General features: G+C 46.6%; 1 protein-coding gene across 1 annotated transcript in view; it reads right to left on the bottom strand.

Annotated features, from left to right (window-relative positions):
* Nucleotides 1-13,549, bottom strand: part of FANCD2 (FA complementation group D2) — a 1,182,674-nt gene that overhangs the window by 298,388 nt on the left and 870,737 nt on the right. The window contains exon 37 of the mRNA XM_069206781.1: nt 12,469-12,559. Coding sequence (XP_069062882.1) covers nt 12,469-12,559 — 91 coding nt within the window. The remainder of the gene's footprint in view (nt 1-12,468; nt 12,560-13,549) is intronic.

Genomic DNA, 13,549 nt, shown 5'->3' with positions numbered 1-13,549 from the left:
TTAGTTCAAAAAGTAATTTACAAACTATGCAAGGAGTTTTACTACTTCGCACTCCTTCTACAAATGTGTGCAGCGTTCTCTGCCCCAGCTGCTGAATGTTCAAGAGCGGAGAACTCTGCACACATAAGTATAGGGAGTGCAGAGTCACAAAACTGCACACACAGTAGTTAACTTACACAGAAGTTTAAGTTTACCTTTGTGAATCAGGCTCTGAGTTTGTAATATACCGAAGCAGTAAAGTTATTTAATAGTGTAAGTTCGTTTTTTGATTTGTGCCCTGGTGGGTTAAGGGTATTTAATTACTAAACAAATGAGTCCTATGGGTAATTTAATAATGTTATGTGATACACTAGAAGTGGGTATTGGGGTTTTCAGCTCTTTTAGTTACATGATGAAAAAGAGCTGTGTGAGTAGGGGGGGTTGGGGGTGCTGTGAGTGTAGGGGGTGGGGAGGTCAGGTGCTTGCGGGGCTGGGGGGTGGGGGGGGCAGGTTGCAGGAGGCCCTGAGTCCCAGCAGCCCCAGAGTCAGGCTCATCCAAAAATCTAGGACAGAGGCTGAAACATCGGTATCATAGCCTGAATATTGTGGACTCCCATTCAGGAGAATAAACATGAAACTCCGATGAAAGGGAGCGTTTGAGCGGGAGTCAAGTGTGATTTCGGAATGCTGATAGTGAACTGCAGTGAGTGCAGGTGGTCTTTGTGCGAGGCAACAGCCCGGGACGAGCCCACTTACAACACCAATTTGTCCAGATAGGGGAAGAATGACACCCCTATTCCTGCATTTCTGCACATGAGCTGCAACCACCGCCATATCACCTTGGTGAACATCAGAGCAGTTCTTGTGAGACCAAAGGGGAGCAAAGTGAATTGAAAGTGCCTGTGGCCTACCATGAACCACAAGGAATGCCTGTGGGCAGCCATCACTTCCTGGCAGACAGGGGATAGGTGATCCTCCATCATCCTGTCATAAGAGGTAGCATGGAGGGAAATGCAGTCACGAAGGGGAGGGAGTAGCCCTTTGTGAAGATCTACAAAACCCACCAGTCCAAGGTTTTACTAGCCAGTGGGGCAGGTGATGGTGGATCCTGCCCCCCACACTGAGTGTCTATGGTGGTAAGAGGGCAGACTAAAAGGGTTTGGGGACTGAAGCTGCTGCAGTGCTAGTGAACTGGGCCGACCGTTTGCTGCCCGATCCACAGGGTCTGTGGACACTGCGTCCTTGGGGCCTCAGAAGCCATGAAGCTTGTGAGCAACGGTGGCTGGGAGGGTATAGGCACACCTGGAAGCCCTTTCTGTGGCCATCAAAGAAGCAAAAAGCAGATTGAGGGTGACAAGGGGCCATAGAAAGGTCCAAGGACCTGGCCAAAGCATGCTGTCCTTTAGCGATCCAGCCCGGAATCTGACTTGTCTCAGAAGAGACGGGTGCCGTTAAAAGGCATGTCTATAAGAGATGCTTGGACATCACCAACCAGGCATGGTGTTGTAAGGTCACCGTCAATGAAACTGCCCTGCCCAGCGAGTCGTGGTGTCCAGCCTACATCTTATCATGAACGTAGCTGTGTCTCTCTCCGGAACTGTTGGAACCATGTCCTTCAGAACTTGGGAATAGCAGCCCAAAAGGCATGCGGTGTTCACAGATCACAGTGCCAGGATGGTGGAAGAAAACAACTTCTGTCCTACGCTGTCCAACCTCTTTAATTCTCGTTCAGGAAGTGTGGTAGGAATGCGTCGGGACTTACATGGGAAGTGGAAGCTTGGACCACCAAGCCCTCCGGGGTAGAGTGCTGTGTGAGAAAGATGAGGTCTCCTGGGGTGGGATAGTGGCGGCAGGCAATTGTCCTGTACACAGGTGCCCCTGTGTTGGGCTTTGACCAGGTCCCAAGTAGGACATCACTGAGATCCTTGTTAAACAGGAGAAGTGGTTCTGAGGGGGACACTCCTATTTGAAGGCCTAGGATCTCAGCAGCCCTCCTCACATCAACACTGTAAATGACGCTCCCTCCTCCGTAGCCACAGTAGAGTGAGAAACCATGACAGTATCTAGAGGGGTGAGCAGCCTGCTGGCATCTGCCGAATACTCACACCAGTCCATGTTTGTATCATAAGGTTAGTATTCTCCAGGGTCCAGTAACCCCTCCCAATCTTCCCTGAATACTGGCCCATAAGAATAGGGCTGAGGCTTTGGCCTGGATGGCATGGCTTCAGTCTGTATCGGACAACACCCCTCATGCTCTGCGTTGGAGTTTAGAATAGGGATGGCAGTGCCGGTGGGCGCCTGGAACGTTAGCATTGGGATTGGTGCCAGGGAAGCTCGAGGTGGTATGGCCAGCGCCAGTCTGTATACATCTGTGGATCCGAGGGGCGCAACTAGTGCCAGAGCAGTAGCTGCTGGCATGGACCCAGTAGGAGACCCTCCTGAACCTATGGTGTGTGAAAGCACACCAAGGAGAACAAGCCTCCCAAATATGAGGTGCATGGCCTCAAAAATTATTCTAATTGGGGGGATGGGGGGGGGGGGGGGGGTAGGGTGGATAAGGAGAACATTCCAGCTCCCAGAAACTCAGGGAGGCATGGAGAAAACCCAGGTGATGACTCCACCACAGAGCCAGGCTTCCTATGCAGATGCTCCCTTGTCTCACCAGCCGACAGACAATGTGAGGTCGAAGATCTCTTCAACTTCTTCTGCTTCTTGTGGTGGGACTTACCCGAGTGGCCTGACGACTTTGAGTGTGATGAGGATCTCGGGCTCTGTGACCACTCCCAGTATCTTCCTCTCGACTGGGTTCTTGATCATCAGAGCGTTACACACTGAGCAGCCAGAAGTTTGAGGAATTGCTCCTTCAAGGACTTCAGGTTCATAGTGCCGCAATTGGAGCAGGCCTTAGAATCATGTTTGCTCTTGAGGCACCAAAGGCATATATGATGTGGGTCAGTCACTGACTGAGTGGGACAGGCGCTGCAGGGCTTCAAGCCGCCTTCCTAGATGAGATCCCTGCCACACCAGGAGGAGAACCTCAAAAATACCTCAAACAAAAATGTAAAAAAGTAAAGCAAATGATTAAGGGGCAGCTCTTCGCAGATCTGCGCTGACTGGTACCGAAGGCAGTATGCTCCCACCCTCCTTCAGTTTAAAAAAAAGCTCCCTTAAGAAAATGAGATAATGAGCTCTGGTTGATGCACCTGTATCCCAGTGAGTGGTACTGAGACCTGAAAAGACTTTGGCAGAATTTCCAGAAACCCATAAAGAAAAAAAAGCTTGCTGCTCTCTACTGATGAAAGACTAAGGGCCTGATTACGACCTTTGCGGAGGGGATTACTCTGTCACTCCCGCTGTATTACAAGTGCCATTATACCCTATGAACTTGTAATACGGCGGATTGGATATCTGTCACGTTTGTGACAGAGTAATCCCCTCCACCAAGATAGTAGTCAGGCCCTAAATCCTGAAACACACGTCTAGAGATAAACAGCATTAGCTGCACCCACAAGGGTGAAAAACTACAGACTACCACTGAAGCAAGCATGAACTTGTGCCGCATTTACCATAATGCAGTAGTGCAAATTGAATGCTGGGATGTGACGCAGTGTGCTCCTACCCTCATTCTGTTTCAGACAGGACCCTTGAGCAAATGAACCTCCAAGCTCTGGTGTGGTAGGACTCTAATTGTAGGAACGAGGCTGCTGGATTTTGGGTGGCAGCACTGTGTGTCGGGGACTGAGTCTGATCCCACATAGTGTGACAGCTGTTGGCCTAAGCCTTCCAGCTAACTAGCAGCACCTCACCAGAACCCAAGAGTAAGGGTGATTTGTGGCAGCCTATCGCATGACACTCTATGACTCCTCAGGGAAGTGGTGGCAGAACAAATCTTACCCTTTTCTCTCTGTTATATATAAGACAAAGAGAAGCAGGATTTAGTTCAATATGTTTATTGAAGTCACTGCGTTCTAATTAAAGAGGCATGAATTGCGATTATTAGGATAATGAAACACCATCAGAGCGAAGACCAGAAAAGTGAAACAGAGGAAAAGTCCCACCATACTGTCACAATAGTGAATCTCAAATCCCTAACTGCACTACTAAGATTCTACATGAAACCAATAGCAGTGTTAAACCTAACCTGCCCATCTAGTTCCTGGAAGGAAATCCAATCCCCACAACTCTGCTATGGGTAGAGAAGAGGTCTGTTGGGCTGCAGGGAGTCCTCCCACATGGATGTAGAGAAGACGCAGAGTTTCAGCAGAAAGTGTGGTGACAACGTGCAGCATGAGCTGGCAGGCTGGCTGGAATATCCCCATGAAGATGGTGGGGCAGTGTGTTGTTTTGTAATAAAAACATCTTAAGTTCTGAGTACTGCCTTGAAACGACTACGCATTTTTCTATGTAGGGTAGACATCGAATCCTTTGTATCAGTAATACCCGGAAAACTATTGTGTGCAGGCTTAGGTTGAGCACAGGATGAGAATGACATGCAAAGAAATGATTAATAAATTCTGCATGGATGGGCAACTGATAAAAATAATAAAATATCTCCACTAAAATGAAGCTTTGCTAAAATAATAAAAGGAATAAAAATGAAATGTAACTGGGTGAAAGGGCACAGGCCGCGGGCCCAGAGCAAAAATAATGTGCCTGTATAAAAGCTAAAATAACCTCACGATATTGGATGATGCGCCTGTTTGCCAGTGAGTGGTACTGAGACCTGAGAAGACTTTGGCAGCATTTCAAGCAACCCAGAAAGAAAAAAGCCTACTTCTCTCTACTGATGGACTAAATCCAGAAACACATGACTGGAGATGTTCAGACCAAGCTGCGCCAACAAGGGTGAAAAACTACAGACTAGCATTGAAGTAAGCGTGAACTTGTACCGTATTACAGGACTAATGCTCTATTTTGTGGTAGTGTGGGCGAGCAGTTAGACTTATCAGAGGGTAGTGCTAAGCATTTGTTGTACTCACAGAGGCAATTAATGAGAAACACACTCAAGGAATAAATCCAAGACCAATTCAGAAAAATAACAATCCTTTTTATATGTATTTCAAACCCAAGAATTTGATAATCGGGTAAGTAGACGTTTACGCATAAATACTTTTCAGTTTTAAAAATCAACACTTAGGGCCAGATGTAGCAAGCAGTTTTGCCCATTCTGTGTCTATGGAAAAATGAGTTCGTACATATGGCCCTAAGTGCAATTCTCAGAGTTCCTCAATGTTAACCTACGGAGGAAAACAATGTTCAGCAAACACAGGGTCAACAACAACTTACAAAGCCAATCTCATGGAGTTAAGGCAAGTACTGGACACTGATCAGAACCACACCAGCAGGTCCCTCTGGGTAGCACTGGGACGGCCGGTTGCAGGAGTGCAGTAAGGTGTCGGGTGCCCAATGGTTTCTTATGGGAGTTTGGTCCTAGTGAAGACAGGCTGCAGACTCTGGCTAGGAAGCCAGTCAGGGACAGCAAACAGATAGGTAGTAGACTTGTGGTGCTCAGGGACTTAAGTGCACCTTTGGTCCTTTTCTACAGGGCCCGAGGAGACAGACGCAGGGGTGTCCTTAGGCATTGGGTTTCCTCATACGGGAGTACTCGTGGTCAGGGGGCCATTGTGTGTTGAGGCTTCAGGCGTAGTCGGGGTACCCAGGATGGACTTGAGCTCAGGGGAGCCAGGGAAAGTCGTTGGCACGAGTGATCCACCTCATATGGGGTCCTGGGTGACAAGTGCAGTGGTTGCTGGAGATGTCGGGTTTTCTCTAACCACAGGGTTGCCTGAGAGGGGGCCTGCGTGCAGGGGCTGCAGGCGACTTGGGGGAGCTAAAGATGGGTAAGACTACACCGGACTCTGACTCCGGACAGCTGGGGAACCTTGCTGGCAGCGTTGGTTGGCTTCACCTCTGGTGCAGAAGTCACTTTGGGTGTGAGTCAGCCGCTTCTTTTCCTCTTCTGCAGGTGTGACTCTTCTTTGTCCTTTTCTTCTTGGGTTGTCAGGATCTGAGTTCTAGGGTTCAGGTGTGCCACTCAATTTAGGGGCATTACAGGGAATGGCTGGTGGTAGGCAACGGGATGCCCACTTTTAGGGTGACTACACCCCTTCTATGACCGCTTCCGCTGGGAAGTCGGTATAACCCTAACCCCAGTGGCCTAATTCCTTTAAAAAAAAAAAAGTTGGAGGAATTCAAAAAGTAGTGTCCTCTTCAGCTCGCTCACCTTCTGGGTGGGAATGGGATGAAGAGGGCACACCTCCTAATCTGCTTAAGTTTCCCACCTGTGCTTCAGCCAAATGTGGAGTCAAGAAGCTGGGGGTGTGTGGGGAGGTAGGGGATCTGGGTCATCTCAACCATCTGTAGAGACCTGGGTTTCATAACAAAGGCGGCTAGGCCTTTGAAGCTCCCCATCCTGGAATGTCCATCTGGAATGTCCATCCTGCCTGGGTGAGGTGGCAACATCTCTGCCAGGTGCAGGATTTTGTCTAAGGCCCAAGAGAGCGCTGGCTCTCACCTTGGGGGGCCAGAAATGCATCTGTGGTGGCTGAACTGGTTAGAGCCAGTCAGTCAGCACACTAGTAGCTCCTAGGTTTTCAGGAGGCAACTGTAAGGTGCCATCTGTGTGCATTTATTAATAAATGCATCACTGGTATCAGTGAGGGTTTGATATTCTGACATGTTTGATACCAAGCATACCAGGGTTCAGGGAACCTATCATGTAACTAGGGAACGCGTAATGACCAGTGTCCAGCATATGCATTTAAAATAGATTCCCTGTTCACTTACTATGTCTCAGACTCGACAGAGACATAGCAGGGGCGTATCTGCTTGTGCATATATGCCCTCACATGTGCCCTAATAAACCCTCCTTTAGGGATGACTTATACCTGGCACATGCAGTGAAGGGAAACTTTGTACACAGAGGTGTGTGACAGGTCATGTTTTCAATGTAGCCTGCACCAACGCAGGCACTCTGCAATGGCAGCAGTGTGTGGGTTTGGTGAGGAGTCCCCGGGGTGGCACAACTGGTCCTGCAGCCCTCATGGACCTTCCTTAGTACCCCAAGCCATTTACTAGGAAGTTAGAGTGGGTGCTAAAGGGTGTGCCAATTGTGCAAAACAACTGTGCAGATTTGAGGAAACAGATCTGGCACTGGGGACCTGGTTAGCAGGGGCTGAGTGCACTAACAGTCTAAGTCACATCAGAAACGCTGCAAAACATGGGGGTTAACCATGCAAAAAAGGGTGCTTGCCAACACGGAGTATAAAGATATACATCACAAACTGCACCAACAAGGTTGAAAAACTAGACTACCACTGAAGTAAGCTTGAACCTGCATCTCACTTACCATAATGGATTGGGGCAGATTGAATGCTGGGATGTGAGGCAGTGTGTCCACCCCCTCATTCTGATGTGGAAAGAAAACAAGAAATGTCAGCGTGGTGGAGTGGCACCTATATAGGCATTGCACACATCACTACAGGTGCAGGCGATGCTACGTGGAGCTGAACTACGCCACCTACCCGTATGTAGGGGTACTGCTCACAAAAACTTTCCGGATCCAGTCTGATGCCTGGGGATAATTCTAAGGTAAGGAATCTGTGGCTAGAGGTCTCTATCAGATTTTTAGCTCTCTTTACATACTCAGTCCATTAGGTGCTGCTTTTCTGTTGATTGGCTGCTGGCTGATATTGTTCTGGGGTTCTCATTTCTGTAAATTTTTGACTTTCAAAATCTATAGCAAATACTGTTACGTCGAATGTTGCATGATTAAAATATAATTTCTCCATATTGCCTTGGTGACATAGTCACTGTCCCGTAGCCTCTATTGTAACGATCCTTTTTATAATTATATTCTATATGAACAAGTTACTTCCATTCAGTAACTCTTTCTGGTGAACACTCCATCTAACCAAAGATTTCTCACCGTAGAATGCTCCACCGGCACCAGACGGGATTCGGAAAACTTTAAAAAGCAATGCTCCCATGTGCTGCTTGGTGGCACTATGTGACTCCGTCTTGACACCATACTGTCCCAGAACTGATGGCATGGAGCCACATAGAAATGCAACCCCTTCACACTGATAGCAGTTTCTTGCTTGTCTCTTTCTACACACGTTGAGCATGAATAATTTGCAGGGATGGGATGGTACAGGAAGTCAATAACGCTGGCAGAGCCATGGATTCCTCAAAGTGGAAGGGAATCATGACTTTAGGCAAGAAGGCCACCTGAGTCCTTAGCTATCGACTGCCCAGTAAAAATGTGGCATAGGACGCTTATACCAACAGTTCCTGGAGCTCACTCACATGATGAGATGAAGTGATCACAAAGAGGTCTATAGAGTCAGATGATGAAATGAGCAACTGTGCATTGACTCGAAGGGTGCATACATGAGAATTGTCAAGATCAAGTTAAAGTTCCACTAGTGCATCACAAATCGTTTAGGAGATATGTGTATCAAACTTTTAAAAAATCTCATTACAACAGATGATTTAATCGAGGATGGCTGGTCAGGTAAAAACAAATCCCCCAAAATGTCTGGCCATCTTTTATGGTCCCCAATGGAAGGCATAGCAGGGCCAAAGACCAAAAAGAAAAACAGAACATCTGACAGTTTGGCTTGTAAAGAGTCTGTCTTGTGGAGTTCACACCAGGCCACAAATTTGTCTCAGTGTCCGGTATAAATGGACTTTGTGAAGGGGCGCCTGGCAGCAAGGAGGATATTCTCCACTTTGTTTGGCAGATCGACCACAGCTAACAGCCGCCACTCCATCTACTCGCAAGGAGATGTAGGTTGTGCAGGTCCTGCTGCTTTGGCAGAAGATCTTCCCAAAGTGGTTGTTTGAACGGCAGACAGATGCTCATGTCCAAAAATAAAAGATATCACATTCTCCTGGTCCACTAAGATGACTTTTGCCCAGTCATTCCTGATTTTTTTCAGAACTCAGGGGAGGAAAGGCAGTGGTGAAGAGGTGTACAAGAGTTCTTCATTGTATTTCCTGCCAGAATTTATCTCCTAGCGAGCCTCTACCAAAGTGCATTGTGCAAAACTTTGGACACTGTGCATTCTCGAAGATGGCCAAAGATCTAGTTAGAGAAAATCCCCTGCACACCCCCAGGATGTAGATCCACCAGATGCAGTCTGCTCATCTGCCACAGCATTCAAGAAGCCTGCCAGGAGGTTCACAATCAAGAAAATACCCTTACGCTCTAGCTAACTCCATAGGTCCAAAGCCTCCTGGCAAAGGATCCAGGACACCTCTCTGACACTTGCTGCAGTACCACACGGCAAGGTAGTTGTCCATGAGAACCTGTACCAGCTTCTCCTTGAAGAACGGATAAGACAAATGGCCTGCAACTCCAACAGATTGATATGGAGCCAATTTTCCAATGAGAGTGGAGTCCTCTGATCTACACCACCCTCGAATGGCAATCCCTAATCCAATAGTGATGCATCAATCACCACTGGCAGCTCTGGTTGGGGTGGGGAGTGGGGACTCCAGTTGGCCCAACTGTGGGTGAGCAGCCACTACAGCAGAATATGTAAAGTCTTCTCTGAAATTTGAAAGGCATTTAATTGGTTTCTTTGCTTCCATGCCAGGCCCATTTGAAGATCATATTCCATTGTGGAGCCCACATATGCCACCTTACTTACTCGACAAGAAGAATGCAAGAGGCCAAAAGGCTAAGAAGTCTCAGGGCTGATGATCTCACTGAGATCCAGGACAAAGGCTGTAATATCGGGATCATAGTCCAATTGTCCTCGACTAACTGCACCAGTGAGGAATCTCTGAACTGTATTGTATCAAGCATCCTTCGCTGAAAGGAAGCCTCTGCGAAGGAATCAGGTGTGACTTCAGCTCATTGATCGTGAACCTCAATGATGTTAGGAGGTTTTTCGTCATATGGAGGTGGCCTGCGGTTTAACAGTCAGTTCTACAGTTAAGAGGGAACAGGTATCCCCAACATCCGAAGATGGGCAGCAACCCCCACTATTTCTATTGTGAACACCCAAGGAGCACTGCTGAGGCCAAAGCGGAGCACAGTAAACTGAAAATGCTCCTGGCCTACATTGAAACGCTGCTAACATCTGTGGGACTTTAGGACGGGAGTATGAAAATGTGTGTCCTGCAGATCCAGACACCATCCAGATGATTGGTCCTAGGCAGCAAGGATCTGGCCAGTGTGAGCATTCTAAATTTGTCCTCCCACAGTAAGGAAGTCCGATTGATATGGTCTAAGATGGGCTGAAGGCCTCCATCCCTCTTCAGCATGAGGGACTAGCAAGAGTAGCAACTGTCCTCTATTTCCGAGTCTGGAATACTCTTGACAGGTCTTGTGGAGAGTAGAACTTGCATCTCCTGAAATACAATGCACAGGTGCACTTCTGAGATTCTCTCTGATGTGGAAGGAAGATTTGGCAGAGCAAAAAGTAAAGGCAGAGCATAGCTATGCTAAATGATTTCACGACACATTGCTAGACTTGATGGATTGTTACTATGGTTGTGTGCCACCTGTGGAAACTGTTGGGCAGGGATCAAAAGACCCACAGCACATGTTTTGGACCTAATCTACTAGAAATGTTCCAAGAAGGCAACATTGGATTTCTCACTAAACAGGTGTCAACCACTGAAGGGTATATCAATGAGATAAACTTGTATGTCTCCAGAGAATAGTCTTTTAGACATCCATACATGGTGGCGGAGCACCACACTAGTGCCAATCGCTCCTCCCAGACAATCTGTACTATCAACGACAAAATCAATCAAGTATTCAGTCGCATCGTGAATGGTTTGAGCCAGCGGGGTCCTAAGGTTTTTCGGGTCTGCCAGCAAGATCTCACTGGCCATGTCCCAGGAGACATGAGTATACTGCTCCAATAAGCAGGCTCCACTTACCAATCTCAGTGCTAGGTTAGAAAAAGAGAACATTGATTTTCCGAATGCCTTAATCCTCAGACTACCTATCCAAGGCAATCATGGGGAATGAACCGGGGTTCATCTTGCTATTTGAAGCTTGAACAACCAGACTCTCTGGAGTAGGACGTTTAGTGACTAAATAAGGGTTGCCAGGTGCCGGTCTCTGATGTCTGGCCATCTGCCTGTTCAAGAAAAAGGCTTTAACCACATGCCCATAAAGGTGTCAGTGAGGGCTTCACTGAAAGGGAGCAAGTGTTCAGACTTGGCCTGCGCAGGATGTAAGAGTTCCTTAAGGACAGTTGCCTTAACCTCAATAGAAGGCAGTCATAGATCCAAGAGCTCAGCTGCGTTTCGAATTACTACTGAAATAATGTACTATCCTCTGCAGGATGTCCAAATGGTAAGACAATAGAACTACCATGGATTCTCTTCCAGCAGCATCAGTACCGGCATCGATGAGAAATCGGCCAATGCATGACATTGAGCGGGAGTGGAAGTCTGTACCAGAGCTGGCCCAGAGCCTGTAACTGGCCCAAGGCGCTCCTACAGCACTAAGGACAGATCTGGTAGAGATATCCTGACTAAGGGCTCCTGAGTATGATCTGTCTGGCCCAAAAGCTGGCCAAAGAGAGCCAGAAGAGTAAGAAATATCTGCAGCATGGACTCAGTCATGAGGCTTTGATTTGCTGCAGCCTCACAGATCAACAAGGAAATTCAGACTGCACCCAGACCAAGTGTGGGGTGGGCTACGCAACCAGTGATCTTTTGGTTGACCGACTGAAATCGTGATTCCCTAGCAACTTCACTTTGGATAGAGTGACAGTGTGGGGGGGGGGGGTCGATCCTGATTTACTTTCTTGTGTTTAAACTTGAATTACAATTTACTTGAGGACTTTGACCACAAAGTAGACCTCTTGCAGTAGCGACCTCAGGAGTGAGAGCGGGTCTGTGCCCTCAACTTGCATTCGGAGTGGGACTTACACAAGGCAGGGGATTTCCTCCTGTGTTCAGTTCATTTCCCAGACCCGGATCAACTTAGGAGGCATAAAGGGGCCAGCCACAGGAATTCCAGTGATGCCCCAAGCCCAAACACCAGAGACACCCCTTGTGCAGATCCGGGATCAGCATAAATTTTATACAGTTGCAGCATGGTTAGTATTGTGTAGTCTTAGAAGGGAACATCACTCCATAATACTCTGGATTTTCTTGTTTTAGGCGTTGTCGTAAGGCAGTTGAAATTGGGAGCAGAGCACCAGACCATATGTGGGAAGTCGTGGAAAGAAAGAAGCTGACATCAGTGGACAGGAGTGGCGCTTACATGAGTCTCCGAGCTGCCACATCCGGGGTGGCATAGAGTTAATACAGAGCTGCAAGCCACCAACTAGAGGTGCACTGAAACACTGCTGTTGAAAGTTTTCCAGATCCAGACTACTGCATGGGAAGTATTCTCAAGTAAAGCATCTGTGGTTAGAAGTAACAATCAGAATTCCATCATAATCACCAGCCATGATTTTGCTGTAATACATATCAGTTCAACAATACAATAACAGCAAAAAAATATAAACCTACTTCAGCTGGGGACTGATTGTTCACAGGAATTTCCCTTACACACTTATCCAATTTGTCCATCATTGCTCGATAGAAAACTGGAAATGTTTGCCTAAGGAGAACAAATGGAGAGTGTTACAAAAGAAACAATATTGCAAAGTGGTATACTGTATTGGATGACAATGTAAGTCATGTAGCAACTGGAAACAGTGGGAAATGCTGGAAATGGACCTGAACTAATTTCATACCAGTTGTACCTGAATTTTGAGTGTGCCAGAAAATGAGCCTCTCATAGTAAGCAACCCTTATTTAATAAGCAAAAACATCTTCATCAAAGGGACATATTATGTTAAACTCACTTTTAGATGTGATGGATTCAGTGGTGATTAGTCTAAACAGAAAGCGTGTAATGTGTGAACAAAGTATAGCCGTTTAGACGTGTAGTCTAGCAGTTACCAACAAGTTACCGAACAGAGCACACACACATATATGCATACAATTACACTACATTACCTAAATCTTACACTATTTGTTTACAGCTGTGGAGTATAAGAAACTGGAAAAATCAAGTAGTCATACAAGTGTCTTTCCACTCACTTTTCTATATGCAAAAAAAAAAAAATGACTATAAACATATGTTAAATTGGGGCCCACTCTGGATAACTATGGTAATATTATATTGGTATTCTTACTCAGCACAAATGTAACATGGGAATATGCTAAAAACTCATGGAGATCGGTAATAAACATTTTGGCTAACAGAGAAATCCTCTTTTTATATATGGTTATTGTCATTAAACATCTCATTGCTTTCAACCTCTATAGAGGGACTACATGAACAGATTATACTGTGATATATATTTGTTTCTTTTTTCCAGATTCCAGTAGATGTTTGCCTTAAAAGTGACTATGTATTGGAGAATTATAAGGGAATAGTAGGACACAAGTATTACTCATATTTGCAACCATCTGACTACCCAGAGCTCGAAATCCTTTCAGACTCTTTACACAGCCATGGCGCTATAGAACTAAAGTAATTACGGCTTCAAGAGCAGCCGTATAACAGAAAGGTTTTAGTGTCTAACAACTGAGAAGAATAAGT

The sequence above is a fragment of the Pleurodeles waltl genome, chromosome 9 (assembly GCF_031143425.1).
Source record: "Pleurodeles waltl isolate 20211129_DDA chromosome 9, aPleWal1.hap1.20221129, whole genome shotgun sequence".
Lineage (NCBI taxonomy): Eukaryota > Metazoa > Chordata > Amphibia > Caudata > Salamandridae > Pleurodeles > Pleurodeles waltl.
Note: the sequence above shows the minus strand (reverse complement) of the source record. Positions and strands in the feature narration are given on the sequence as shown.